At 38.1% G+C, this 27,014-nt stretch overlaps 3 protein-coding genes and 2 pseudogenes across 4 annotated transcripts; 3 read left to right on the top strand and 2 right to left on the bottom strand.

Moving 5' to 3' along the window:
- The first annotated feature begins 2,310 nt into the window (after window positions 1–2,310).
- LOC104749058 (uncharacterized) lies at window positions 2,311–4,338 on the top strand. The gene is made up of 3 exons (XM_087467799.1): window positions 2,311–2,996; window positions 3,255–4,064; window positions 4,138–4,338. Exons 1-3 carry the CDS (start codon window positions 2,550–2,552, stop codon window positions 4,336–4,338), a joined length of 1,458 nt encoding a protein of 485 aa, XP_087323925.1. The 5' UTR covers window positions 2,311–2,549.
- Window positions 4,339–5,239: 901 nt separating this feature from the next.
- On the bottom strand, window positions 5,240–6,389 carry LOC147948596 (uncharacterized; annotated as a pseudogene).
- A 118-nt stretch (window positions 6,390–6,507) lies between these two features.
- On the bottom strand, window positions 6,508–10,224 carry LOC147948595 (uncharacterized; annotated as a pseudogene).
- Window positions 10,225–10,987: 763 nt separating this feature from the next.
- LOC104718706 (ASI1-immunoprecipitated protein 3) lies at window positions 10,988–14,718 on the top strand. Its single transcript, XM_010436505.3, has 8 exons — window positions 10,988–11,564; window positions 12,189–12,251; window positions 12,336–13,055; window positions 13,210–13,341; window positions 13,635–13,718; window positions 13,915–13,974; window positions 14,070–14,156; window positions 14,333–14,718. The coding sequence occupies exons 1-8, from the start codon at window positions 11,166–11,168 to the stop codon at window positions 14,549–14,551; spliced, it is 1,764 nt and encodes a 587-aa protein (XP_010434807.2). The 5' UTR covers window positions 10,988–11,165; the 3' UTR covers window positions 14,552–14,718.
- A 6,321-nt stretch (window positions 14,719–21,039) lies between these two features.
- Window positions 21,040–23,412, top strand: LOC104718721 (uncharacterized). 2 transcript variants are annotated; one of them, XM_010436523.3, is made up of 2 exons: window positions 21,040–21,777; window positions 21,875–23,412. In XM_010436523.3, the coding sequence occupies exons 1-2, from the start codon at window positions 21,210–21,212 to the stop codon at window positions 21,895–21,897; spliced, it is 591 nt and encodes a 196-aa protein (XP_010434825.1). In that variant the 5' UTR covers window positions 21,040–21,209; the 3' UTR covers window positions 21,898–23,412. The 2 variants fall into 2 exon arrangements, with proteins under 2 accessions (XP_010434825.1, XP_010434819.1); XM_010436517.3 differs by having other exon boundaries at window positions 21,041–23,412.
- Window positions 23,413–27,014: the final 3,602 nt, after the last annotated feature.

The following is a 27,014-nucleotide window of genomic DNA, read 5'->3' as shown; positions in this document are numbered from 1 at the left end:
TGTACCATCAATGAATTAAATCTAAATATTAGTTTTATTTTGACACGTTTTGTTTTTTTTACCGTAAACCCCCTACATACCTAATTGATATTGTGTCGAGCCTATAGAGGCATAAACAATATCTAAAACAATATCTTACTTGATATCTAATAAAATCTCTAAAATCTAATGTTGCAGATAGTGGAGCATTTAATGCACCGAGCAAGTAAATCTTCCACCGCCTGGCACATAGGGAGGAGCAAGATTTTGTTAAAAAAAAGATTGTAGTAGATATTATTTTATTTGTTGGGATACCATAAGTATTCGGCTGGCTATTTATTACCGCCATAGCTGTTTGGTTACTAAAACAAAGTGGAAGGGTAAGACACAAAGGATATTTCGAGGTTAGTGAAGATAAACACCCTGAGAATTAAAGTGTAAGATGGGTATTTACTGCAAGAAATCTATGTTTTTGTCGTGTACACCTTTATTTCGATTAAATATGGTAACATATAACTACGAAAGATCGTCGATAACTAGTTTACTCCAAATATGCTGTTACAGGTGACTGCTAACGATGATTGTACGACTGGTTCTAGGCGAGTGGAAGAGAGATGGGCATGGCAATTACGAGCACGTAGCCGCTCCCAAAGGTTACTACTTAGCTGTCCGGCTCCGCGAAACCGACAAATTTGAAAAGGTTGTCAGTTCTGTTAAAGAACGAATGGATCTACGGGCAGAGGACAAGATCGAGTTAACGTACCAGTGGCCGCAATGGATGATGGGGCCTGACTGGAAACGCGCCGACCCAATACAGATCCAGAATGATTAAGACATGACTCTATTCATGGCGATAAGAGCAGATCTGGAGGAAGTACATCTACGCGTGAAGGTTATCAAAGCAGGAAAGAAAAAAGACGACTCGACTAACCGGAACCAGTTAGACGTGGGGCCATATACGGCAAGAGAGATATCGGATATGTATTGGAATACCGCGGAAGCGAGAGCGGTATGGGACACCACGTTACTTAATGTGTTAACGCGTAACGGTTTAAGTAACACAACTTCTGGCGGTACGACAACAAGGTCTACGGATGTTAACCTAAACAGCAGAGAGTCACACTATGTATTTGGAAAGCCGTCCGTCCCTCCTTACCAAGGGATACGGATAATCATGGAGCAACCACCGCCGAAGGAATTGGAGGATCTGGAACGGGCGCCAAATCAAAGGGAAAAGAGAAGATGGTTGGATATGATCCCAATGATACTGCAGATTTCGAGGCGTTTCGCAAGCACTACCAATCGGAGATGTGGCAAGAAATAAACGCTCCGCAGTTCAGTGTCGACGGTGTACCATTGGGGACAGTTGAACAGACAGCAGCTAGAAATAGGACGGCAAGGGCGCTGCAATTTGGAGTCCCGGTGCAACCTTCTACATCTGAAGATAACCGCTTATGTCTTAGCCTATCAGGTGGTGTTGAAGTAGCTGCTAACCCGCCAGTTATCCTGTCAGTGTCATCGACAAGCTCTACAGATGCTACGCCAACGACGCCGACCACGCAACCTACAAGCGAAACATTCTCATCTGAGGAGCTGGATGACGACACAGGTAATGCATGTCCCGCGAATATTCTGAATTACACTTCCAAAACCTGTGAATCTTACTAACAAAGTTATCTCAAAACAGATGATGAAACAATGGCAGAAAATTCCCTTGGTGGGGGGGGGGGGGGAGGGGGGGTACACCTCGGTATAGCCCCTGCGTCTGCTACACATGGTGCCTTACTTGGGAATGCCAATGAGTGTGTGACCGGTGGCCGCATGGGTATAAGCGTAGTTCCGAGTTGTGAGTTCGAGAACAGTAGCAGGTCTCTGGTGGCAATTTGAGACAATCCAGTACCGACTGTGTTGCGTGACAGTGACGCACCCCCATATTTTGATGATCCTGGTGAAGAAGGTAGGAAAATCAATATCACCACGGATATATTATTAATTTGTATACTAGTTACCCGATATCATGCGTACTAACACATAATAACATTGATAAATCATAATCGGCAAACTTCGTTTTTAATTGCTAAAGATGTTACTAGATATCATTCGTACTAACATATAATATATCTGTGTTGTGGCTAATGTGTAGATCTGCTAAACAGGGCTCTAAAAGACGCTGATTACGAAGGGGACGAGATATTCGTGGGTAGGATTTTCAAAAACAAGAAATACTGTACCATCAAAATGGCTATCCACGCAATACGTCGGAAATTCCATTTTGTCACTTCGAAATCGTGCACGATGAAAGTGTTGGCTGTCTGTGTAAGTCACACCTGTCAATGGCGAGTGTTTGCGCATAAAATGGATGACAGCAACCGATTTGAGATTAGAAGCATTACTCTACAACACACTTGCAGTGTCGACGCAAGAGGAGACTTTCACAAACAAGCAACAACTGCGGTTATTGGAAGTCTGATGAAGACACGGTATGCTGGCGTTGGTAGGGGACCACGGCCAAATGAACTCCGTCACATACTTCGTCAAGAGTTCAGCCTAAACGTGTCTTATTGGAAGGCATGGAGAGCGAGGGAATAGCGATGGACAATGCCATGAGATCAGCCATAGGAAGCTTTGCATTGGTTCAGCCATATTTCAAGCTGCTCTTACAGACAAATCCAAACTCAAGAGTTGCCCTCAAAACGGAATTAGATAGCAATGGAGTTGATCGGTTTAAGTATCTCTTCCTCTCACTGCACACATCAATCCAAGGATACGCATACATGAGAAAGGTAATCGTCATAGACGGTACGCACCTACGAGGCAGATATGGAGGCTGTCTCATTGCTGCAAGTGCTCAGGATGCAAACTTTCAGGTGTTCCCTCTTGCGTTTGCAATAGTTAACAGTGAGAACGATGACGCTTGGACGTGGTTCTTACAGAAGCTAACGGACGTCGTGCCAGACGAAGCAGACCTGGTATTTGTGTCGGACAGGCACTCTTCGATATACACAAGTATACATAAGGTACATTCTGATCCTGGTACTAATATTAGAGTTAAACAGTATTGGTGTTATGAGATAACCTATGTATCTGTTCTAATCCTGAAAATACTAAAAAGTTAATGCATAAATCCGTCGCAGTGGCATGTCCACCTATGTCATATGATTAAAATAATATAGTGATCTTAACAAATATGATGTTACTTATGATGCTATCATAGTTGGTAGCTGTTCACAATATTTTTATTGTGTAACATTTTTTTTACGTCACTATCTTGATAGGTGTATCCAATGTCATCGCATGCGGCGTGCATGGTCCACCTAAAGAGGAACATCATTGCGATTTTCAAGTCAGAGGCTTTGGGCGCATTGGTGTCAAGCGCAGCGAGAGCTTACAGACTAGCTGATTTCAACAAACTCTTTGCAGAGATCAACGCAATGAACAGCAAGTGTGCAGACTACCTAACTGGCATCGGTTTCGAGCACTGGTCGCGATCACACTATGTGGGGGAACGTTTCAACGTAATGACAAGCAACATAGCTGAGTCCTTAAACAATGTGTTGACTATGGCACGTGATTACCCCGTTATTTCGATCCTTGAGACCATCCGAACCACATTAGTAACTTGGTTTTCCATTCGGCGTGAAGCAGGACAACAGGAGGAGAACATATTGCCCCCCAAGGTAAATGAAATGGTAATTGAGAACTTTGAAAAGGGAGCAGGTTATATGGTTTATAAAATAGGCGACGGCATCTATGAGGTGAGGGGTAAAGACGAATCAGCATACGCAGTTCATTTGTGGGAGAGGACATGCACTTGCAGGGAATTTCAGTTATTAACGATCCCCTGCAGTCATGCAATTGCTGCAGCTATTCACGCAGGGGTGAGAGTTGACACTTTGGTGGGGGTTAAGCACACAGTCCCAAATCTCCGTTTGGCATACAAAGCCCTCATAATGCGAGTGCCTGATATTGGGAACCTAACACCTTCACCCGGAGACGTTGGGGGAGGGAAACTTGGTCCACCATTTGTTCGAAGACCACCAGGACGCCCGCGCAAGTCACGTATATTTTCAAAGGGCGAGTTCAAGGTAAGTTAAAAGATAGTAAATAACTTTTCAATTTTCTAATAGAAGCCTCACCCGATAACGACAATATTTGCAGCGCACTTCACGCAAGCGGTGCACACGATGCCGTACACTGGGGCATAACCGTGCGACTTGCCGCAATCCTTTACCGGTAACCATTGTAGTCACCCTTGACACCCGTGTCGTTAATTCACATTGTTCTAATATTAGTAACGTTTTATGCAGGAGCTGTAAGTCTTACAAAAGGCGAATGTTTTTTGGCAGTGAAGAAGCATGATGAATAATCCATGGTCCTTGTACGTCAAAGTAAGCGGGGGAGCAGGTAGATTTCATTTTCAGATGTTGACAGAAGAAATCTAACTGCAACAGTCCATAAGGGAGCCGACTAGCATTAGAGACAATTTTTATTGTATATATCGTAACTCTAACTGCAAATGTATAATTATCAAGAAGAGGGCAACCTCATCCATGTGTGGAAAAAACAATGTAATGACCATGGCACCTAAATGAATATAAGCATGCTTAATTAGTGATTTTCTTGTTGGGTACACCAAATGGTAAGAATGATATCAACTGTTAAGCCAGTTAGCGTATGAAGAGTTAATATATGGAGAGTGCTAAAAGTAAAGAGAAGTCAAATATATAGCTGCTAAGCAGTTATTTATCGGATCAATAAAAGTATTCGATAACTCATATGGTATGGCGCGACCATTGTAGAATTGTTATCAGTTAACAATGTGATATGAAAGATGCATATATGGGCGTTAAACTGATAACGACCATATGTAGCTGCTAAGTAATTATTTATCGGATCAATAAAAGTATCCGATAACTCATATGGTATGTACTACTTTATGGCGCGACCATTGTAGAATTGTTATCATTAAACAGTGTGATATGAAAGATGCATATGTGGGCGTTAAACTGATAACAATTCTTTCAAATGTGATATCAAATGATATCATAATGAAAGCAAACTAACACAAAATAACAGGCTAACATATGTACCACAGTAATATTGGATAAATTAAAGAAAAAGGGAGATTTGCAAAGTGTTTGAGAAATAGAGGAAAAAGGTTTAGTACATAACAGAGTTAAATCTTTAATTCTTGATAAGACTAAAGTTAACCAGTAAAAAATCTTGATACCAACGTAAACTCATAAAGATAATAGTAAAACTACTTAATGCCGAATAAAATGATGGCAGATACGAGTTTCTTGGTCTCGGTTACCAAGTCCCCAACATCAAATGCAGCACATTCTTCAATACCGTCTGCAGCATGGGCATGGATGAAAAAGATAGAAAGGATCCCAGCGTCGTTTGGTGAGATTGCCTGAGGGATGACATGGGACCTTTCTACTGCATATGAGGTAATAGGTACCTGCGCCATACTCGAGTCCAATTCGGCCTGTTTAAATAGGAAAGGAAGCATTACCGCTAGAGGTTGGAGTTCACCAATGATAGCTGAATCGTTCTGCATGGATTTGGACGTTGGGATCAAGGACAATTATTTTACGGCATTTTAGATCAACACACAGTGCCACCCAATGAGTTTTGTTAAAATTGAAAGGCATGTAGAGATAATCAGCTTGTGCAAACAGCTCTACACGCTCAGAATCACCACGACCCACCACCGCCTCAAGTAATGGTTTTGGAAAGTTGAAATCCTCAGTATTTTTACACTTGCAAAACTTTGGATAAAGTCTCGACAGGCTAGAAACAAACTTCGAGTCAAGGACGTCCACCCGAAGCTTCACACCGTCAACCTCATCAACCCTCAACAGATGGCGGCTGAACTTGATAAGACCGTCCATTATCTAATAAGAGACATATTATCAAGTTAATACACATGGCGCTAAAATTCTTCAAAAGCAAAGACACGAATAAATTAAACATTACCTTCTGCACCATCGGTTTCTTCCTATCAATTAACTCCGCGATTTCTTTAGTCCCGATATAGAAATCTCCACCAAGGCATATAGAACTGAAAGAGTTATGATAGAAGGCAAAATAATTTTTAAGAATATTATTAGCAGCTACAAGAGATAAGAAATCTTTGAAAAGTAAGTAAAAAGTTACAGGTCAAACCTTGTCGTGTTCCGCTTCTTCATAGAATTTTGGAAACGTTCCTCCGGGTCCGGCAATGTAGCGGCCTTCGGCAAGTTTGGCGAGGGATGGCCTACCAGGTACTTGGTTTTCTTGTCAAAATGATAGCGCTTGTCCAGCCTGGTCGACATCGTCCTAATCCGCTTTGTCCTCTGAACCCCCACCGGCTGTACACATACAACACCCTCTTTCACACCCTCTGCATTTTTTTTCCTTCCCATCCCTAACGGGTGAGGCTTGGGCCTACAACGTTTTATTTGTGTAAAGTCACGAGATTTACAGGAATTATCATAGAAATAACATACGCGCTTTCATACGAAATATCAAGTAACGTAGGGGCTATAAACTTACATCAGCTATACCATCATCCGTGTCAGCCACGACGCCAGCGACGACACCAACCACTTCATGTTGGCCACCATGTGTAGGTGCATCCGGAAAAACCTAATACCAATGATAAAGGTTAAGGCATTAGTTATACAAACGCAACTAATGGTTTGAATACAATATTAATGGTATTCAATATCAGATATAACAACTATATTAAAATATATTGCGGTAACTCTATATTTATGAACAACTAGCTTAAACAAATTGGCGTCCACCTCGTCATGTTGACCGTCTGGTAAGATGTCAGATCCAACCTGATCCAGAAACAAATGAGTTCAGCTAAGGCTGACGATAATATATCATGTATTCAAGGATTGCATATTCCAAGCTATAGCTAAAGTTAACAATTAACAGATATATATTTCCTATATCCGGTAAAATGCAGTTTGGTATGGTAACAAACGATATTGATAGCGTCGTACCTGCGGGTTTGGGCACTCAGGTAAGGACTCGCAGTCACCCAACTGCACAAATTAGATGGGGTATGAGATACTTATACTTCTATCAGATAACATGCAGTTTCACGCACTAACCAAGATAGTCGTCATCTAACAAAGCTTTCTAAAATTTGTTTCAACGGCGTAATTAGCAAGGTCGGGGTAATATAGAACAAAAATACAAGTCTATAACTAGGAGGAATGAAAGAAAACTAACCACGCCATTGATGTCGTCTACATTTGCGTCTGAATCAACCTAAAATACAAAAATATAAGTTATCAGCTAGTTCTCATATAACAAATATATGTAAACTTTATCTATAGCTAGGAGGAATAGATATATAACAAAGAAAACTAACCACGCCGTTGAGGTCGTCTACAATTGCGTCTGAATCAACCTAATATACAAAAATATAAGTTATCAGCTAGTTATCATGTAACATATATATCTAAACTTAATCTATATCTAGAAGGAATACAAGTCTATAGCTAGGAAGAATAAAAGAAAACTAACCACGGCGTTGAGGTCTTCTACAGATGCGTCTGAATCCTACGATACAAAAAAATAAGTTATCAGATAGTTATCATGTAACAAATATATGTAAACTTTATCTAACAAACAAGATCGTGATAATATAGAACTGAAAATACAAGCCTATAGCTTGGAAGAAGTAGAGAAAACTAACCACACCGTCGGATCCGTCCACAGACTCAACCTAATATACAAAAAATATAAGTTATCAGAATGTATCACCTCGTCCATATACAAAGTTAAATAACATTACATACCTGGTCAACGTCCTCCTGGGCACCAGGGACCGCGCCGTCCAGGGTAAAAGATCGTCTTCGTTAGCAAATCAGTTACAGAGTTAACTTATTATTTATCAGTTACTTCAGTTATATAGTTTTTTGTTTGTCAGGTAAAGCCTAAATTCAAATTTGCTTATTTATCAGTTACGGAGTTAACTTCTTATTTATCAGATACTTAGGTTAATAGCTTCAGGAGATACCGCGCAAGACGGAGCGGTTACGGCAACATCATCCCTCTATACATCATAGCCAAAATAAGAAACAGCATCAGGAATAGAAAAGAAGACCAAACATAACACATAGAAAAAAGGACGTTACCAGTGAAACAGGTCTGCCGCTGCCACCTTGGTCCCCAGGATGCTCCGCCTGACTATAATAAGCAGCTACCTCAGCAACAGACGTGTTAACGGAGTCATACGCCAACTCAAATTCTGCTACAGAATTGTTCACGTTGTTTTTTGGCGTGATGCCCACCGTGGGGGGCCGGAACCCGACGTCCTCAGCGTTGCCGTTATCTTTAGACGCAACAACACCAGATTGAGGCATCCTTGACTCTTTGTTTACCTCATCTTCCCCATCATCCGCAACAATGGTTGCATTTTTTCTAAACCAGCCAATAACACCGTCGATTATTCTGCCCTCCATCCTCGCAAGCTTCTCGTCGAGTAAGCGAGATATCGAGTTAATCTCTACATTCCCTGGCTGTGAGGCCGCAAGCTTCTCGTCAAGTAGCCGAGATATCGAGTTAATATCAACATTCCCTGGCTGTGAGGCGTCTGCGTTGTTGGATGCCGACTGATTTTGCGGATTCAAAGGAACACCTCTCCCATGCTGAACCCCTCTTTGGGCACGCGGTGCTTTGCCCCTTATCTCCTTCCTATTTTTTTTGGGGGCGATCTCAACGTCCGCAGGAATGCAGCCTCCCCGGAACATATCATTAGAGAATTTGTATCCTTCTTCAACCAGCCTCACCATATTATCAACCTTGGGATCTTCTTCATCATCAGACCATGACAAATCTTCCCAACCAGCATTCACTACAGCCTCTGGTAAGATAATGAGATCCACATGAGCCTGGTAAACACACATATACATAGATTATGTTAGCAGCTAAGAATAATGATAACAAACATGTTTGTTATCAGCTCACAAAAATAGCAGAGACTACGAAGTTGGCAGTCAACATTTTTGGTAAGGAGAAATGGTAGAGACAATTATCCGGTAACTACCTTATATTGAGTTAGTTAGACACGATACTATAGTTACCAAACAATGTTGCAAAACATATAACCGTCTGATCATATAATTATCTAAATGTTTAAGACCCGATCAAGCCAACAATGGGGTTTCTGAGACAAAGGGAAAAGATGGAAGACTAACTACTTATAAGAACTACCAATTTAATTGTTATCCGCTAACGCTATGTTTATATACAGTTAGCATATAAACCATCCGTTAGTCTGTGTTGGCGATGGAAACCCGCTAATCCAACATCTGATAGCTAATCATCAAAAAATTAATAGAAAAGACTACATATACAATGGTGGATGCAAACTAACTACGCATTTGTATCAATTTCTTTGGCGTTCCCAAGCATGAATGGTACAGCCTGACGTCTAGGGTGTTCATCCTCTTCCTCTGATTCCGAAAACACTGAATCCTCTACTGCAGACCCCTCTTGGATCGAAGGCGCTGCTTGCAAGACAACAAGCTGGAGAGCATATAGTAGACCCTGGACAGACACAGACGTCGTTGCAAGCTGAAGTATGTCTCTCTCTTTGATCGATGTCATCATCATCTCAAACAACTTCCTCCCCCACGGATATGAAGTAAATCCTTCGAGGTTCTGTGACATTTCAGCATGTTCTTTAACAATCTTCGGATGGTGCGATGTAAGCAGCAAGAAACCATCGACAAGTGCGAGGTATGCAAATCGAAGCCTCATATCGGTGTCCATGACTGTTTTCTTCTTGAGCATGTATATAACTCTATCGACAGTGACATCGTCCTCAAGACCAAAGAGGGTGCTATAAAATGGGATTTTTATTCTGGCGGTACCTTTCCTCTTTTTCTTCTGAACGGCAGGAAACTTACCGCATCGCAAACCGGTAACCAGTTTAAACTCACGCAGGGAGAAACGAATAGGAATGCCCGCAAAAACAACCCAGATCTCGTTTAATTTGGATACGGACAACTGTCTCCCCAGTAGAAACAATCCAAAAGTCGCCGACCAACTTGGTCTGTTGGGGAAATCGAACAGACATCCGAGGGGGGATTCTCTTATTGTCTGTATCTCTTCCGGATCCAGTGCATCCATGATAGCGAAGAGGGTTTTGAACTTGAAGTAAACATTAGCCCTTTCCCCCAATGGTTCTTCTCCATGCGCAATCAACCGGTCTGGTAATCCGACAGTCTCCATCTACGAAAAAGGAAAAAAAATGTCGGATTAGAAACGCCAACTTGTTAGACACCGAAAGATTGAATCCGAAAGCTTTACTTATCAATAAAAATGGGATTGTACTGTTCCGGCGTCTCGTCAACTGGTCTCTCTAACGCCGGTTTCTAATCGATAGTAAGATAAGGACTACAGTAGGTGTTTTTTAGGTTAAATTGGATAATCTCCTTCGTTATGTAAGGAAAGAAGACGACGATTGGAGTTTTGGGACTGCAAGCGACGTTTATTGTTTTTTTCTTGTAAATAACGAAGGGTGTACGAACACAATCCCCAACATATCTAAAAAAAGACTTAAGTCTTCTGACAGCCCGTATCTAAGAAGTAAAATAAAATCTTTTCATATATCTCATATATCTGCACATGCACGAATAGTAGGGGCAAAAATGTGAAGAATAAATACACAGTGCAATGCTACAGTGTCTTTTTTTGTGTCAGTTAATTATCAAATTTTCGGATGGTACAGATTGCAATTTCCCTAAATACATCGACATACTTGACCACATAAATCTTATTTTAGATTTTATTTCATAGAAAGAATAAGATATAATTTTTATACATGTGTTAGACTGTTAGACAATATTTTTAGAAAATTTAGTTATCCATCAGAAATTAAGGATAATAATATAAGCTAATTCAATTTTATTAAAAATTAAATTATTGGACTTTAGAGGCTTTACTAATTAAGAATAATAATATAAGCTAATCCTACTAGTAAAGCCTCTAAAGTCCAATAATTTATCAACTAGTCATTATAAATAGGCTGATAGGCAGACGCAGAGGAACCCATTCTCTTGTTGCCTCAATCTGAAAGTAATAAAAAAAAAAAAAAACATTAAATACAAAAAATCCAATTTTTGTATAAATTTACTAATTTTTTATTTTCCGATTTCTCGAAGAAGAAAACGATGGTGTTGTCTCGGCGATTCGCTCAAGTGTCGAGTGACGAAGACGACGATGTACCGATCACTAGGGCTAAGGGAAGGAACTCGACGAGTCCTGAGCAGATTTTGGGGAAACGGAAGAAGCGTAAGACGGTGAAGCTCTACGAAGAGATAGAAGAGAAGGAATCGGAGAGGAAGAGGAAGAGAAAGGGGAAGAAAGGGGATGATTATGATGAGGATATGGTGACGGAGGAGGAGGAGGAAGAAACGCCTCCGGAGGCTGAAGAAGAGGAGGAAGAAGAAGAAGAAGAGAAGCCTGATGATGCGAGTCCGGTTGGTGATTCAGTTAAGGTTACGGGTAAAGGAAAAGGGAAAAGAACTCATTTTTTGCAATTTGAGTATGATGGCAACAAATATGATGTGGTGAGTTGTTGCGTTTTATCTCTAGGGTTTTCTGATTTTGATGGAGGTTAGATGAATTTTGGGTTTTAGATTGCTTTGATCGAGTTGAGCTTGTGGGATTTGTTTTACATGTTCTGATCCAATTTTATAGACTTGGGATTGAGGGTTCGTTGAGATTTTTTTTGCTAATTGAGTCTGTTTTGCTTGCTGTTGTTACATTGTTGTGGACATTGAAATCTAGGGTTTTAAGGAATTTTGATGTCTGTATGACATTAGAATGTGTTAGTCGCTTTGGGTTTACTAGGTTTCACGGCTATTGCTTATGAAGAATCTAAGATGGTGTAGAGTGTCAGCAATAGCTGCTCTGTATATACTACTTGAACAGGAACTTTTGATCTTATACGCTCATGGTTGTTGTCATTTGCTGGGTACTCATCGATGAGTCAGAATGTTTCTCTCTCGTTTTTGGAGTTGAGGCTTCTAGTTTCTGACTGCACAGTGCCTAGAGACTTTGGAAGCTTTTCTTTTACTTTAGGATCGTATGTATGTTTTTCATTAAATGTACATATAGTGTCTGGTTGACTTAATGCTTGAGAACTTAGAGACATTTGCTTCTAGTCTCTCTTACACTCTCTTTTTGTGTAGGAGGATCCGGTGCTGTTGGTTCCTGAGGATAAAAGTCAAAAACCATATGTTGCAATTATTAAGGTACTGGTGTGCTAGAATTTGTGTTCGCTTTTTTAGTTTTTGTTGTATCATCCACATGGAAATAAAGGCTTGCTTCTTTGACAGGATATTACGCAAACTAAAGATGGAAGCATGATGATTCTGGGACAGTGGTTTTATCGCCCAGAAGAGGCAGAGAAAAAGGGTGGTGGAAACTGGCAATCGAGTGATACAAGAGAACTGTTCTACAGTTTCCATCGTGATGAAGTGCCAGCAGAATCTGTGATGCACAGATGTGTTGTTTATTTTGTCCCGGCCCATAAACAACTTCCGAAACGCAAAAATAACCCTGGATTTATTGTCCGGAAGGTCTATGATACTGTTGAAAAGAAGCTGTGGAAGCTGACTGACAAAGACTATGAAGACTCTAAACAACATGAAATCGACCTTCTTGTCCAAAAGACGATGTCGCAATTGGGTGATCTTCCGGACCTTGAATCTGAGGAAATTTTTGTTGACCAGGAGAATATGTTGAAGGCGAAAAGATCTTTCCGGAAAGCTAACATAAGTCCTGTTGATGTTAGAAGGGAGGAAGACGCCTCTCTAAAGGCTGAAACTCCTGGAAGTGGTGCGGGTATATCATCAGAGCATTATGCTATCTTAGAGAAGTTTGATTCACTAACAGGTGATGCTCATCGTGACAAGTGTTTGGGAAAGCTTCTGGAGGCAGTCCAACACATATGTTATAGTCCTGAGAACAAACCAGTCGGCGACGACGCAAAGATGGGTTCAAATGGATCCCATCTTGAACATGATGAGAAAGATACAAAGCCTGAAAATGGAAAGGTATTAACTAAACGTTTCAATCATTTTGATCACCCTAAATATTCTCCCTCTTCATACAGTCACCTTTCACATTCTTTCCTACCAAATTTGACCAAATTACGTTTTAAGAATTCAGTAATGCTGGAATAACTCTTTTGTTTAAACTGATTGGCAGGATGAGAAATTTCTCTGGCCAGATGCTGCTGTTCCTCCAGTGTGTGCTCTTGAGAATGCTTCTCATGCGTCTCTTGCATCGGATTATCAGAAATACAACCAAAAGATGAGGACACTGGTTTTCAATCTCAAGGTTAGAATCTGCATTCATGCCATTTCATTACTTTTTCTCTCCCAACTGACCGTACTGGAATATTTGTACATGTATGCTCCTTATTCATGAAAGTTGATATATGAATTTAATGTGACATTCTTAAACATGGTAAAATTTCAATACATAATGAATGGTTGATTGCTGGACTTCTCATTCGAACAGTAATATGTTTGTTCATATTTGAGACTTTGTGGAGGTACTCAATTTGCATTAAACATCATTCTTGCGTTTCTTCTAAGTATTTAATAAATTTTAAATTGTTTTGTCTGCAGAACACCGCACTGCTGGCTAGACGACTGCTCAATGGCGAGTTAGAGCCTGCAAAGATTTTGAACATGTCACCCACTGAGTTAAAGGTTAGAGACTTTTTATGTTACATATATACACACATATTATCTCCCCATTTTGTCTTCAGCTGCCTTCCATAATTTCACTGGCATAGATTTCATTTCAGATCTCTTCTGAATGTTGTTACTCTGTTCCATAGTAAGAAAGTAGTGAGTATATCTTACATGTCAAAATGAGTAAAAAGTGAGTTTTTCTGGGATGCAGGAGGGTCTAACTGCTGACGAAACAACAAAGAAGGAGCCTGATGAGGCGGATCGCATGCAGGTCTTTTATTTTTCTGAAAATTTAGTTTTCAAATTGGTTAGCTGGATTTCAGTTAGGAATTGTCTATGACTATCATGTGTTTGTTCCGGATACAGATGACTGATGCAAGATGCTCGAGATGCAATCAATTGACAGTGGGCCTGCGGGATATTATCCAAGCTGGGCATGGAGATCGCTATCAGGTTCTTATCCTTTTCCATATTACGCAGTCTATCCTTGGATAAAATACAATTTGCCAAACCTAAAGATGGTAGTTTGTTGTATATAAGCCAGGGGCATCATATACCATGATCTTCTTCTCTTACTGTACAATTCCATGTACCCTAATAATCACATTCTGCTGCTGTTTTGCATCTAGCTGGAGTGTGTTGACTGTGGCTATTCTTGGTATGCCTCAAGGGATGAGGTTTCAACTCTGACAATAGGCATAGAAAAACCTGCCCAAGGCACAGAGAAGGAGGATACTGAGAAGAATGTGACCAGTCCTCGTGAAACTGAGAAACCAAAAGACGAAGCCTTGAAGACCAATGACTCAAATGCTGACAACAATCCAGAAGCCTCCAAGAAACCAGAGTAAAGCTGTTCCAACTTTTAATCGTATGTTTAGAGTTTCAGATGTGAATTCGAACTGGGTTTCACTTTTAACAGTTGGTTAACCGTATAGATAAGTCGGATAAAGCTTTTATTATGACAAGAAAACTAAGACATTGGTTATGGGCATATATCAATTGTCAGTTAGCTTTATTTTCCTGTACTTTTTTTCAACAGTTGTCTATCTTATCGCTCGGTAACTGTCATTTTGTCTTCGTCGACAATCGTTTCTTTATGTTTGTCGACCATGCTCTTTGCCTTTGTTGACGATCGTTTCTTTATGTTTGTCGACCATACATAATTCGATGCGGTTGGAACATGGCCAAGTAGGGAAGTACATGGATAGAGAGTCGCAACTTAGAGGCACAAGACACAAGGCCCATAATTCTCTTTTGCTCAAAGTGCCGTACTTATACCATGACTGTCCCAATACGACTGTAACTATATAACACCATTTACTTCACCGTTATTATCCTCTTGCCTCTCCTACTTTAAACAAAATATGCGCATTTTCAAAAGTATCAACCTATTGACAAATGCGAGACTGAGTTTTTGAGTATCTATCCTTTGTTGAAAACTTTGGTCTAAACACATCATTCTTCCCTCGCCATTGTGTTTATCAGCAACCTCCAATCTTGCATCCGTCCGAGAGTACAGAGCATGTTCCACCGCATTAAGCTGGTACCCACGGTGTCGACGTCGCCGATGAGCCCACGCGTCGGCTAAAGAACACTGCCTACTAATTCCCATATCAATAACTCCTCTTTCGCCGACCAACTCCATAAGTTGACCCATGTCCGACCACCTATCAAACCAGAAAGATGTGCTCTCCCCATTACCCACTTCTACCTTGCAGAGATCGTTAGCAACTCCCCTGTATTTAAGAAGCTTTTTCCAAATCCATGAACCGACACGTGTTTTACCCTTAACTGACCAAAAAGAAGCCTCCTTCATCAAGTTCGAATGAACCCATTGTACCCACAAAGAGTGACCTTTCGAAACTACCCGCCAAATCAACTTCAGACAGCTAACCACATTGGCTTCATGAAGAGATCTCAAACCGAGGCCCCCTCTGCTTTGGGTTTACATACTGCCTTTCACGAGACTTTAGCCTTTATAGGGTTCATGTCTGACCCCGACCAAAGGAAACCCGCACACATCGCATCAATAGCCTCCAAACAATGTTTTGGAAGAAAGAAAGCACCAAGCCAAAAGTTACACACACTCCAAATAACAGAGGAAATCAGATTGAAACGGCCTGCAAAAGATAGATGACATGCTGTCCAAGACCCGATACGCTTCCGAATTTGCTCAAGCAAAGGAGAACAATATGTAGAGGTAAGCTGCTTAGTGACCAGCGGCAAACCTAAATATCGAACCGGTAAGCATCCCACTGCAAACGGAAGGCTATCTACTAGAGGAGCCGAAACTCCAGCCAAATAAGTTGTGGACTTCTCCATACTAATCTTTAGCCCTGAGAACTTAGCAAACTCCTCAAAAACATCAATAATCCTTCAGATAGAACGCCTCTTACCATCCGTAAGTACCATGAGATCATCCGCAAAACTTTAATGAGTGAGACCGAGATGTTGACACCGTGGGTGATAACCAAATTAGGGCTCACCAGAAGCCTTGTCCAGCATCTTAGATAGGAAATCCATGCAAATGACAAAGAGATACGTCAAAATAGAACAGCCTTGACGAAGACCTCTAGAGCTTCTAAAGAAACCGACAAGTTCATTGTTCACTTGAATGAAAAAAGAAGCTGTAGATAGAAACGACCACTGAACCGAATCAAACGCTTTGGAGATGTCAATCTTAATAGCACACCAACTAGAAATGGATTCCTTGTGGTAATCCTTAACCAATTCTGTTGCTAACAACACATTTTCAATCAACAAATGATCCTGGACAGATGTCGACTGGTTGGTGGATATGAAGTTTGGAAGCACTCACTTCAATCTATTGGCTAAAACTTTGGAGCTCACCTTATAAAGCACATTACAACAGGAAATAGGCTTATAATCCTTCATTTGCCTTGCTTCCAGGGATTTGGAGATGAGCGCAAGAATGGTTGTGTTAATGCCTTTGGGCAGAAATCCTTTTGCAAAGAAAGACTGAACTGCTACAACAAACTCCCTTCCAAGTAACGGCCATGTAGCTTTATAGAACTCCACCGTATATCCGTCTGGGCCAGGAGACTTATCACACGGCATAGAGAACAAGAACTTCTTAATTTCGTCACCCGAGACTTCCCTGACAAGAGCTTGAGAATATGCATTTGAGCAACGGTACGACAAAAAACTCTCCAGAAGTTCCACCGTTGCACCCTCAAAATCACTCAGGATGGCCTGCAAAAATTCTCTGAAGTGTCTTTCAGCCTCTACTTTAATGTCATCAACGGTCACAACCACATGGCCATCTAAGCATTGTATTTCCCGTATACTGTTATGCATTTCCCGCACTCTAGCAGCTTTATGAAACGTTTTGTTATTTCTATCCCCCACCTGTAACCAATGCAGCTTCGACTTCTGCTTGAGATACTTTTCCTCCAAACCAGCCAAGAAATCTCATCTCCTATAGGCCTCGTGTTCCTCCTTCATGGCCTGTGGTGAAAGTTGCTGCAAATTGGATTGTTGCTTTTGACACAGTGTTTGGAAGGCTACCTTTGTCTTTCGAACAAGATTCCCCATTCTCAGCTTTGCCAGGCTCCTTAGTCTAGGTTTTAGTCCTTTCAACTTCTTTGAAAACCGAAATAGAGTGGAGGTAGATAAAAACAAAGGTTCTTGATGTGATCATGAAACCATCCAAGAAGATCCTTGAGTCTTGCTCAACACGAACGAAGTCAAAGATCAACTCTTCCGGCCAAAATATTATTTCGGATACATTCTTACCTCATCTAGAGCATATCATAAGGTGTAATCAGTCCATTCAGAGTTTAGATGAAGGAGTTATTCATTTTAAAAATCAGGTGAATCTAATTCTACACTTGAAGAGTTTTAGGTCCAATTGGTTTAGGAGCTTCCAGAATTATGTTTGGCAACCATGAGCTGTTTCTACTAAGCCCAAGGTAAAGAATCATTCAACCCATGTTGTTTCTCATCAGAAAATTGGACCAAGGAGTCAAAGAGAGAGAGAAGATCAAGGAAACACTTAATGGGTCAAATCAAGAGCTTCTGGCCCAAGAAAGCATGAGAAATTCTATTGGGGATGTTGTCTATCAAATCCAGTCAATTTTCAGCCTAATACAAGCCCAAGAAAGCCCAAAATAATCACTTTATTTTGTGGTCAAAGAGGAGTGACAAAAATGGAGTTCAACACACCTTGGAAATGACATCTCTGGAAGGACACCTTGGGAAGGAAAAGTTCAAGTGTTGGGTCTCCATTCAACTATCTATATTCATTGTCTTTTAGTTTCAAGAATAATCAATACTTGGCTTTCTTACCAAGTTTCTTATCCCTATATAAACTCATGTAATCTCATTTGAGAATAATCAATCAGTTTCTTTTTTCATTTTATGAGTCTATATCTTTGTTCTTTGTCTAAAACACTTCTTTGTTTCTTGGTGTGTAATATCCAAGCAACAGCCTCCTCTTGCTGGACTAGTGTGTCATATCTAGCAGCGATTGGAGTTGGGAATATCAGCAGTCTTCCGCAACTGCTGTGTGACCCCTCAATCCATCAAATCTCCCTTGTTACACCTTGCACCTTGGCGAGTTTCTATCCTTTCTAATTCGGCTGAGTGATCCTCGAATTTGGGCGTATCAGTTCTGTTTCATTCCAGTAGTCACTCATTAGTGGCAAGAACTCCTCCATTTCTGTCAAAACATTAACAAATTTGAAAGGTCGCCGTTTTTCAATAGGACGAGCTTCACCATGAACCATAAGCCGACTAGGCAGGTGGTCAGAGCAGCCCCGTGCAGCGAAAACAGTATAGCTTTGTGGGAAAACACTATCCCAAGCTGCATTTACCATCACCCGATCCAATTTCTTGAGGATCAAATCATCTTCACTTTTGTTACACCACGTAAACAGAGGACCATGGGAAGTTATATCTACTAACGAACAAGAATTTACCACTGCTTGAAAGTCCCGCATCCCCGCTGTAGTCAATGGACTATCATCAACCCGAGAATGTTCTACCATATCCAGAGTTTCATTGAAATCACCTAATAATACCCAAGGCTTATTGCGAAATAAGGGGGATGCATAATGATCCCGAGTCTCCTGCCACAACACATTCCTTGCTTCCACCGTATGTAAAGCATACACAAAGAGCAAAAAAAAAAATCCTCTTCTTGATTTTCCAACTTCACCGAACACGTAATGATCTGCTCACTTTTGAAAAAAGGATCACATTGTCTCTCCAGAGCACCCAAATGCGCCTTCGACTACTATGCTCATAATTTGTCAAAACCGACCAGTTTGGAAACAACTTCTTTCCCAACCTCGACGCATTCCCTTCTTTAACCCTAGTCTCCAACAGACAACCGAACTGAAATTTACTCTTCTCCACCCGCTCTTTGATAACAGAATGTTTAGACGTCTTATTTAAACCACGAACATTTCATGAGAACCCTGACATTAATGTTTCGATGAGGCATTCCTACCCCAATTTCTAGGCTAGTCCCTAGTCACAAGAGCAGGAAGGGTATTTTTATGAGCCGTTTTATTGACTATCTATATATACATTTTGAAGTACATTTTGGGTTTTACCCTTTTATTTGTACTTATTTACAAAGTTAATCCTTACAAAATTTCGAAAAGTAGCATTACTTCAGATTTTGTTTCCTAAATATTTTATATAGCATTCCAACTTAAAATATACTGCAAAATCAATATGAAAATATAAATTATGAGATATTTAACCACACTTTTTTTTTTGTGTATTGAAGATATTCCATTTCTGAATCCTTTGCAAACAAAGAAAACACAACAATTTGATTCCTATTTTGTTTTCCAAAACCTGTGAGCTTTGATTCTTAACTTAAGAAGAATTTCAATTCACATTTATTTAAATATTATAATTAATATATATAAATTAAATAAAATTTTAAAATATTATGAATGTGTAAAATTTAAAAAAAAATACTATATAATATGGTTATACAGTAGATGGGTTATAAAGAGGACATGTTGGAATTAATAAAATATCATTAAATTTGTGCTAACACGGGTTAAATCCTCATTTTATTATTTGTCAACACTATTAATATTAGAATATTTGACATATAAAGATTAAGTTGATTTAACTATGATTGTGTAAAATAATTAAATCATTAGGAAAAATGTGACTTAATCATAGCATATAAATGACTAACTATGTATTTAGATCTCTTATTTTTTTGCTATAATAATTTATATTAACATTTTTGAAGTACATTTTGTGTTATACCCTTTTAGTTATAGTTATTTTTAAAAAATTATTTACAATCTTAATCCTTAGGAAATTTCCCAAAATAACGATAACATCATATTTTGTTTACTTAATATTTTATATTCCATTCCTAACACAATACTGCAATCAATATTTTATGGAAACAGAAACTATAATATATTAATGACACTTTCTATTATTTTTTGAATTCTTTGCTTCTATTCTATGGAAACAGAAAATTATAATATTTTATGGAAACATAAACTATAATATATCACGTGACGGGTTATATAGCAGGACGGATTTGAGTTGATATAAATATAAATTAAAATATTATTAATTCTGTGTTCATCATGTTATTATATTATTAACACCATCAATATTAGAAGATTAAAAAATTTAATTTAATTAATTAAATTACGATTATGTAAAAAACAATATCATGCAATATACCACGAATTAACCCTAAAATTAACAGTCTAAATACAATTATACGATCTCTAACACTAAACAAAATCAACAAATAATTATAACTTAAAATTTAAAAGTTTTAGTTTAATAAAAAATTGTTCCGCGGATGAAAATCTAGTATTATTAACAATAGAACATATTTATATAATTTTTTTTCCAAAGCCTCTAAATCTATGAGCACGGCACTGAGCTTATGTTGTATATTTTAGTAATCTATAATTAATTTATATATAGTATAATTTTTTGACAGCACAATTGATTTATACTGAATCTTGAGAAAAATGATACTTACCCATTAAAAAAAAAATTAGGTACAACCATAACTCGATAGCTAGCTCATTTGGATATTTTATAGCCTTTTAAATCTTTAATTATATTATACATAGGTGGCTTTTAAAATAGTATTTCTCCTGTGAAATGACCTTAGTGCAGTGGCAGAAGATAAGTCCATTTGTAGAAGGCATTATCATATCTGGGATCGAATCTCGGCTCCTACGAATGTAAAAATTTGGTTAATGGGTCGGTCAGTTGTGGTCATGGTTGAAAAAAAAGAAATAGTATATCTCCTTATAGCATAGTCAATTATTTGTGTCTTTAACTAATAAACCAATAAAAAAAACTAATTTAATTGCTGTAGGATGATCCACTAAGTGCAGCTTTGAGATTAAACGAAGACTTTTTAGTAGAGAGAGAAAGAGACTAGAAAGGAGCCTAGAATTGAGATCTCGGATTCAACGTTTCTTCTTTCTTCTTTCTTCTTTCTTCTTCAATCTTGAAGTATACGACCATCGGAGCATGGAATCTGAGGGAGTGTCCCTACCGTTGATCCACGAGCATGTTATGATGCCTTTGAATAATCTGCGGAAAGGTGATTGTTGTGGGCGGTGCGGATTCACCAGTGGTGGCTATTACTGCAAAAGCTGTGACTTCTTTGTTCACAGAAAATGTGTTGACGAGTCCCCTGAATATATTGAACACTCATCTCATGCGGTTCACCCTCTTAAGCTTCAAACTAAACCACACAAAGACAATATATGTGATTTATGCCAAGAGAGGATCGTAAATCTATGCTACCGTTGCGAGATCTGTGACTTCGATGTGGATCTATTCTGTGCCCAGTACCAGCCACCATGGGTTATTGCTATGTCCGAGCCAGATGGGTTCACCCGTTGCAGGGACAAGGAGCTGTTGAAGTTAGATTGCGTTGCTAATTGTGGTAGGATTATTTGTTATGAGTATTATTGCAAAAAGTGGGGTTTAGCCTTCCATGTGGATTGTTTAAGGAATCGGTCGTCGGTGACAAAAGACCCGTCAGAGGTAAACCACACTTACCATCCCTTACACCCTCTTAAGCTCTACGAAGGTAAACCACCGGAATATTCTGATAGAAAATGTCGTCTTTGCGCAAAAAAGATATACTTTGATAAATTGTTTTATCATTGTTCTTTTTGCAACTTCAGCTTGGATACGGGATGTGTTTTAAAACCACCCCCACAATCTGTTCTTAATTTGAAAGCTCATGCTCACCAACTCATCTTCCGTCCACGACTCGATTCTTTTACATGTAATGCTTGCGGGTTGAGTGGATATCGATGCCCTTACATATGTGTTCAATGTGATTTCATGATACATCAAGACTGTCTTGACCTTCCGTGCGTCATAAACATTAATCGGCATGAACACCGTGTTTCGCGCACTTCTGTTCTTGGTGTAGTCAATTCTGTATGTGGAGTTTGTCACCAGAAGGTGGATTGGACTTGGGGCGGGTATTCTTGTCAAAGGTGTCCTCGCTATGTCGTTCATTCAAAATGTGCTACTAGAAAGGATGTGTGGAATGGGATAGAACTCGAAGGAGTACCTGAAGAGGTGGACGATATAAATCCATATGTGGTAATAGATGACAACACAATCCAACATTTCAGCCACAAAGAGCATTACCTAAGATTCCACGTTAATGGTGTTCTCTGCAAGGAAAACAAGCGATGCCGTGCTTGCACCCATCCCATATGTCTCCAACCCTTCTATGGATGCATTGATTGTGACGATTTCATTCTTCACCAAAACTGCGCTGAATCTCCTACAAGGAAACGACATGTGCTACACAATGAACGGCTTACTTTAGTTACAGGCGTGGCCAATTTCTCTGTGTGTTATGCTTGTCAAAAATTGTGCAATGGTTTTATGTACCAATGTGCGGATAAGAAGTTTGATGTTCTGTGCGGATCAATTTCGGAGCCGTTTTTCCATCCAAGCCATCTCCATCATCCCTTATATTACATTCCATCAGAGGAAGGAAAACAATGCAACGGTTGCGACAACAATTCTTCATCTCTTGTTCTTACGTGCATTGAAAGTGGTTGTGGATTTGTGTTAGGCTTCGATTGTGCCACGTTACCACAAGTGATAAAGCATAGAGTAGATGATCATCCTCTCTCACTATGCTATGGCGAAAAGACAAATGGTAAATACTGGTGTGATATTTGTGAGAAAGAAATGAATCTGGATACGTGGTTCTACACGTGTAAAGATCAACAAGCAAGTATGCATACAAAGTGCGTGCTAGGAGACTTTACTGGGCTCATGCCAAGAAGCACAATCGATTATTATGACATATCATACGAGGTGGTGCTCAATAATAGTGTATCTCGCCCATTTTGCAGGGTGTGTGAGTCTCATTGCATGTACCCTATCAACTTGAAGATGCTTGGAACTACGTATCACATTTGCTCTTTACAATGCGCATATCTTGCAGGATCCAGAAGACTAAAAGCAAACTGAAGATAGATCGTTAAAAGCCAAAAATGAATAAAGTTTGTGAAGCCAAGATAGTTTTAGAATTCACTAAGATAGTATCCGCGCTACGCCGCGGGATTATTTTTTATTTTGTTTTTATTTTAATTATTTTAAAGCTAATTTTTATATTGTTTGCAATAATAATTAAAAAAATCAAACCATGTGTTGATTGATTATCATTTTTAATTTTTTATTTACCTTAAAACATGATTTGTCAACATTAAAAGAAAAGATAATATTTAAATAATAAAAAACTCTAAGATAGCAAAAGGCCAAAACCATACCATATAAACTCATAATGAAATTCAAAGAAACATAATCCGCCTCAAATCCAAACCAAAAAATATTTTATAATCCGTCTCAAACCCAAACCAAAAAATATTTGAACATCCACCTCTGTCGCATATTCGAAATCACATCATAACCAATCGGTTCCTAGTAACCACGACGATCACGTATCTCACGTCACTAATGAGATGAAAAGTTTTCAGACTCATTAGTCATTATTATCAATTTATTTGGAATTGGAAATTTTCACATAAACTACTATATTTGATTACTCTTCTACTATTCATAATATATATACATTTTTACAATAACAATAAATTTTTATAGGTTTTAGTAGCATATCACACTTTCAAATCCTTCATTTTCAATAATAGTATAATACTATGAGAAAGTAATGAAAATATTTTCGAGTAAAAATCAAATATGATTCAAAAAAAAGTCAAAACTCAAAAGTGCAACGATGACAAAAATAAAATATTCAGTTGTACTTTTCTATGCCACTGAAAACAGTTACGATTATTGATTAGCATCTTCGTTAATGAGCAAGACATAACTCAATATTTATGGACTTTTCGAAGATGCGTGTTTGTCTTCTCTCGAACTCAAGACCTCAGATAGCCACTGTAGGATCTTGCTGTCTTGTAAGCGTCATCTGCGATGGGAAGCTCTATGTGGCCAATGCGGGGGACTCACGGGCAGTGCTAGGACAAGTCATGAGGGTGACTGGTGAGGCTCACGCCACTCAGCTCTCGGCCGAACACAACGCATCTATAGAGTCAGTGCGACGGGAACTTCAGGCCCTACATCCTTGATCATTCCGATATTGTGCTTCTCAAACATAACGTCTGGCGAGTCAAAGGCATCATTCAGGTACTCTATAAGATATATAAGATATATCTCTTATATATCTTACAATTAAACTCTTGTCTTGTCTATCTGAACTATTAATCTATCATCACGAATCCCTAACAAAGAAAAAACAAACAGATCCCTAACAAAAAACAATTCAGTGAACAACGAACTATGTTTCGTAATTTTATCTATCTATTAATCTATTTGAAACTCAAACTTAGCCAACCTCAGAATCTTCGATGAAGCAATTAGTATAATATAGCAGATCTTCCAATCTCCGATCAGCTTAAGATTAGATATGCAACTTGGTTTCTCTGTCTGAGATAAAATGCTCTCACCGAGATAGATACATACAATTAAAACAAACAGAAATAAACCAATTCGCATAATTCACTGGATTATATATAACAAAAGCACCAATCTTTATAGGTCAAATCAAGTACCTCTCTTGGACCATAGACAGCTGCAATTACTTTGGTATTGCCCATCTCGAAAACAGCAGAACTAAAAACAAAGTTGAAATTTTTGTGTTCATATATAAGTATATCATTGAATCAAACAAAGACAAGGAATCAGCAAACAAAGACAAGGAATAGAGAGATGGGAAAATACCTCATTGAACCGGCGACATCTAATCGAAGATCTTCTGGGTTTAGGTACTTTATTGTTGTGAAATCCACCACAAGCAATCAATCAATCGACTAACGATTGGTAATGGTAGAGAGAGTAGGTCGAAGGTTGGTATGAGGCGACGAAGAACATAAATTTGTATTGATGATTAAACGCAGTGATACAAAGCGTTTTTGATTTGCTTTGTCCACCTAAGGAAGAGAAAAGTTGAGCTGTATTAATTGTTATAATTTGATAGGTTGTTGATTTTTACTGAGGTGTCAACACCTGCTTCAATACAGAAGCTGAGGTGTCAACCTCTGGAAAGAAACATTGTATTTTTATTGTATTGATTAATTTTCCAGTTTAAAGTAATTTCTTTCTATTATTATATAATTCTAGAGATTTTAATGATTTTTTGTTTTTTTTTAATTTGGCAACAATGCCATCTGTTGTTTACTTTTCACCGTTGCAACGATGCCATTCAGTTTTTTCATAAAAAATAAAAAGAGGATTTTTTTTTAAAAAACCCCATTTTAAGTTTTTTTTTTTACAAAAATACAGTTGTTAAGTTTTTTTTTCTTTGCCAAAAAAAATACCATTAACAGATTCCATTTTCTTTCCAAAAGTACCATTCTTTCAATAAGGTTCCTTGATGTAAAAAAAAATCAATGAGGTTCATAAAGCTAAGGGAATATTCAGTGGAATATCTGTATTAACATTTTTTAAGTACATTTTGATTTATGCCTTTTAAGTTTTACTTATTTAATTTTTTTTTACAACATTAACCCCTAAAACAATTCCATAAATAACATTGCAGAGAAACTCAAATACTAAACTTTCTTAAATTGACCAACATTTGTTACCTTTATTGCCATAAAATCTTAACAACATCTATACATTCCGATTTTTCCAAAAACAACTCTACCCATTAAAGTTTTAACCCATTAAATCTCCAAAACTATTTTTATGGATGCTAGAATCTCTCAAATTTAAATGATATACAATAGATTTTCCATAACAAAAGTTTATAATCTCCATAATTATATGAACATTAATAAATTTCCTAAACTGAAAATCCAATTATAAAATGTCACGTTAAATATGTTGAAAACCCCCATATAATTTGGTTTATTTTTTATTTTTTGAAAAATTACCAAAAAATTAAAATTCTATTAATTATCATAAACTATATATATTGACATGGAAAAATTATAAACTATAAAAATATGCTAATTTGGTAAAACAATTAACATAATTAAACTTGATAAAAAAACTTATTTTGATTTTTTTTTTTACGCAAAAACTTATTTTGATTTTGGTGAGACGGGTTGGCATTAATCCCATATAGGGAGTTAAGTGGAATTGTTTTTTTTTTCTTAAAACACTTTTAGATGTGTACCAGAAGATAAATATATTACTAGACCACTAGGAAATATCCTGTGCTTAAAGCACGGATCAACATTTTTAAAAAAATTATAATAGAATAATAAAATTTATTGTTATATTTTTTCAATTAAAACCTTGAAAACACTACAAAAATCCTATATTTTGAATACTTAATATATTTAAGCTGTAAAATTTTATATTTTTTTTATTTTTAAGCTGAAAACACTACAAAAATCCTATATATCAAATAGCTGTAAAATTTTATATTTTAAAATTAATAAAACAATAATAAAATAACAAATAAATAGAATATAAATTTTAAATTTTTAAAATTCAAAATATTGTCCCGCGGTGTACCACGGGTTCAATCCTAGTTACAATAGCAATAAACGTGACATTCTTTTCTTCTACTCTTCCTTAACCGATTCCTGCTGGTTCAGTCCTTGTATTTGGTATTGGTTTTCTCACTTCAACCGGTAGACTCCCATCACTTATTACCATGTTTCCACTTCACGTCATGTTTCCTTATTCGTAGGATAGTGTGTGATTTACTTATTTTTCCTTCTTGTATTTATAGACCTTAGCATCTTATGAATGAGTAGACTTGAAATTGGACAAAACAGAGTTTATCTCTTTGGTAACTTGTTCATGTGTTAGACATAACACATC

This window comes from Camelina sativa, chromosome 2, assembly GCF_030686135.1.
Source record: "Camelina sativa cultivar CO46 ecotype springtype chromosome 2, ASM3068613v1".
In the NCBI taxonomy this organism is placed as follows: domain Eukaryota; kingdom Viridiplantae; phylum Streptophyta; class Magnoliopsida; order Brassicales; family Brassicaceae; genus Camelina; species Camelina sativa.
This window is presented reverse-complemented; position numbering and strand designations above follow the sequence as displayed.

Coding starts and splice junctions, on each gene's coding strand:
- LOC104749058 (XM_087467799.1), top strand. CDS start 2,550: ATGGAGAGCGAGGGAATAGCGATGGACAATGCCATGAGATCAGCCATA. Junction 2,997..3,254: donor TATACACAAGTATACATAAG/GTACATTCTGAT, acceptor CTATCTTGATAG/GTGTATCCAATGTCATCGCA. Junction 4,065..4,137: donor TTTCAAAGGGCGAGTTCAAG/GTAAGTTAAAAG, acceptor CAATATTTGCAG/CGCACTTCACGCAAGCGGTG.
- LOC104718706 (XM_010436505.3), top strand. CDS start 11,166: ATGGTGTTGTCTCGGCGATTCGCTCAAGTGTCGAGTGACGAAGACGAC. Junction 11,565..12,188: donor ATGGCAACAAATATGATGTG/GTGAGTTGTTGC, acceptor CTTTTTGTGTAG/GAGGATCCGGTGCTGTTGGT. Junction 13,342..13,634: donor CACTGGTTTTCAATCTCAAG/GTTAGAATCTGC, acceptor TTTTGTCTGCAG/AACACCGCACTGCTGGCTAG.
- LOC104718721 (XM_010436517.3), top strand. CDS start 21,210: ATGGAATCTGAGGGAGTGTCCCTACCGTTGATCCACGAGCATGTTATG.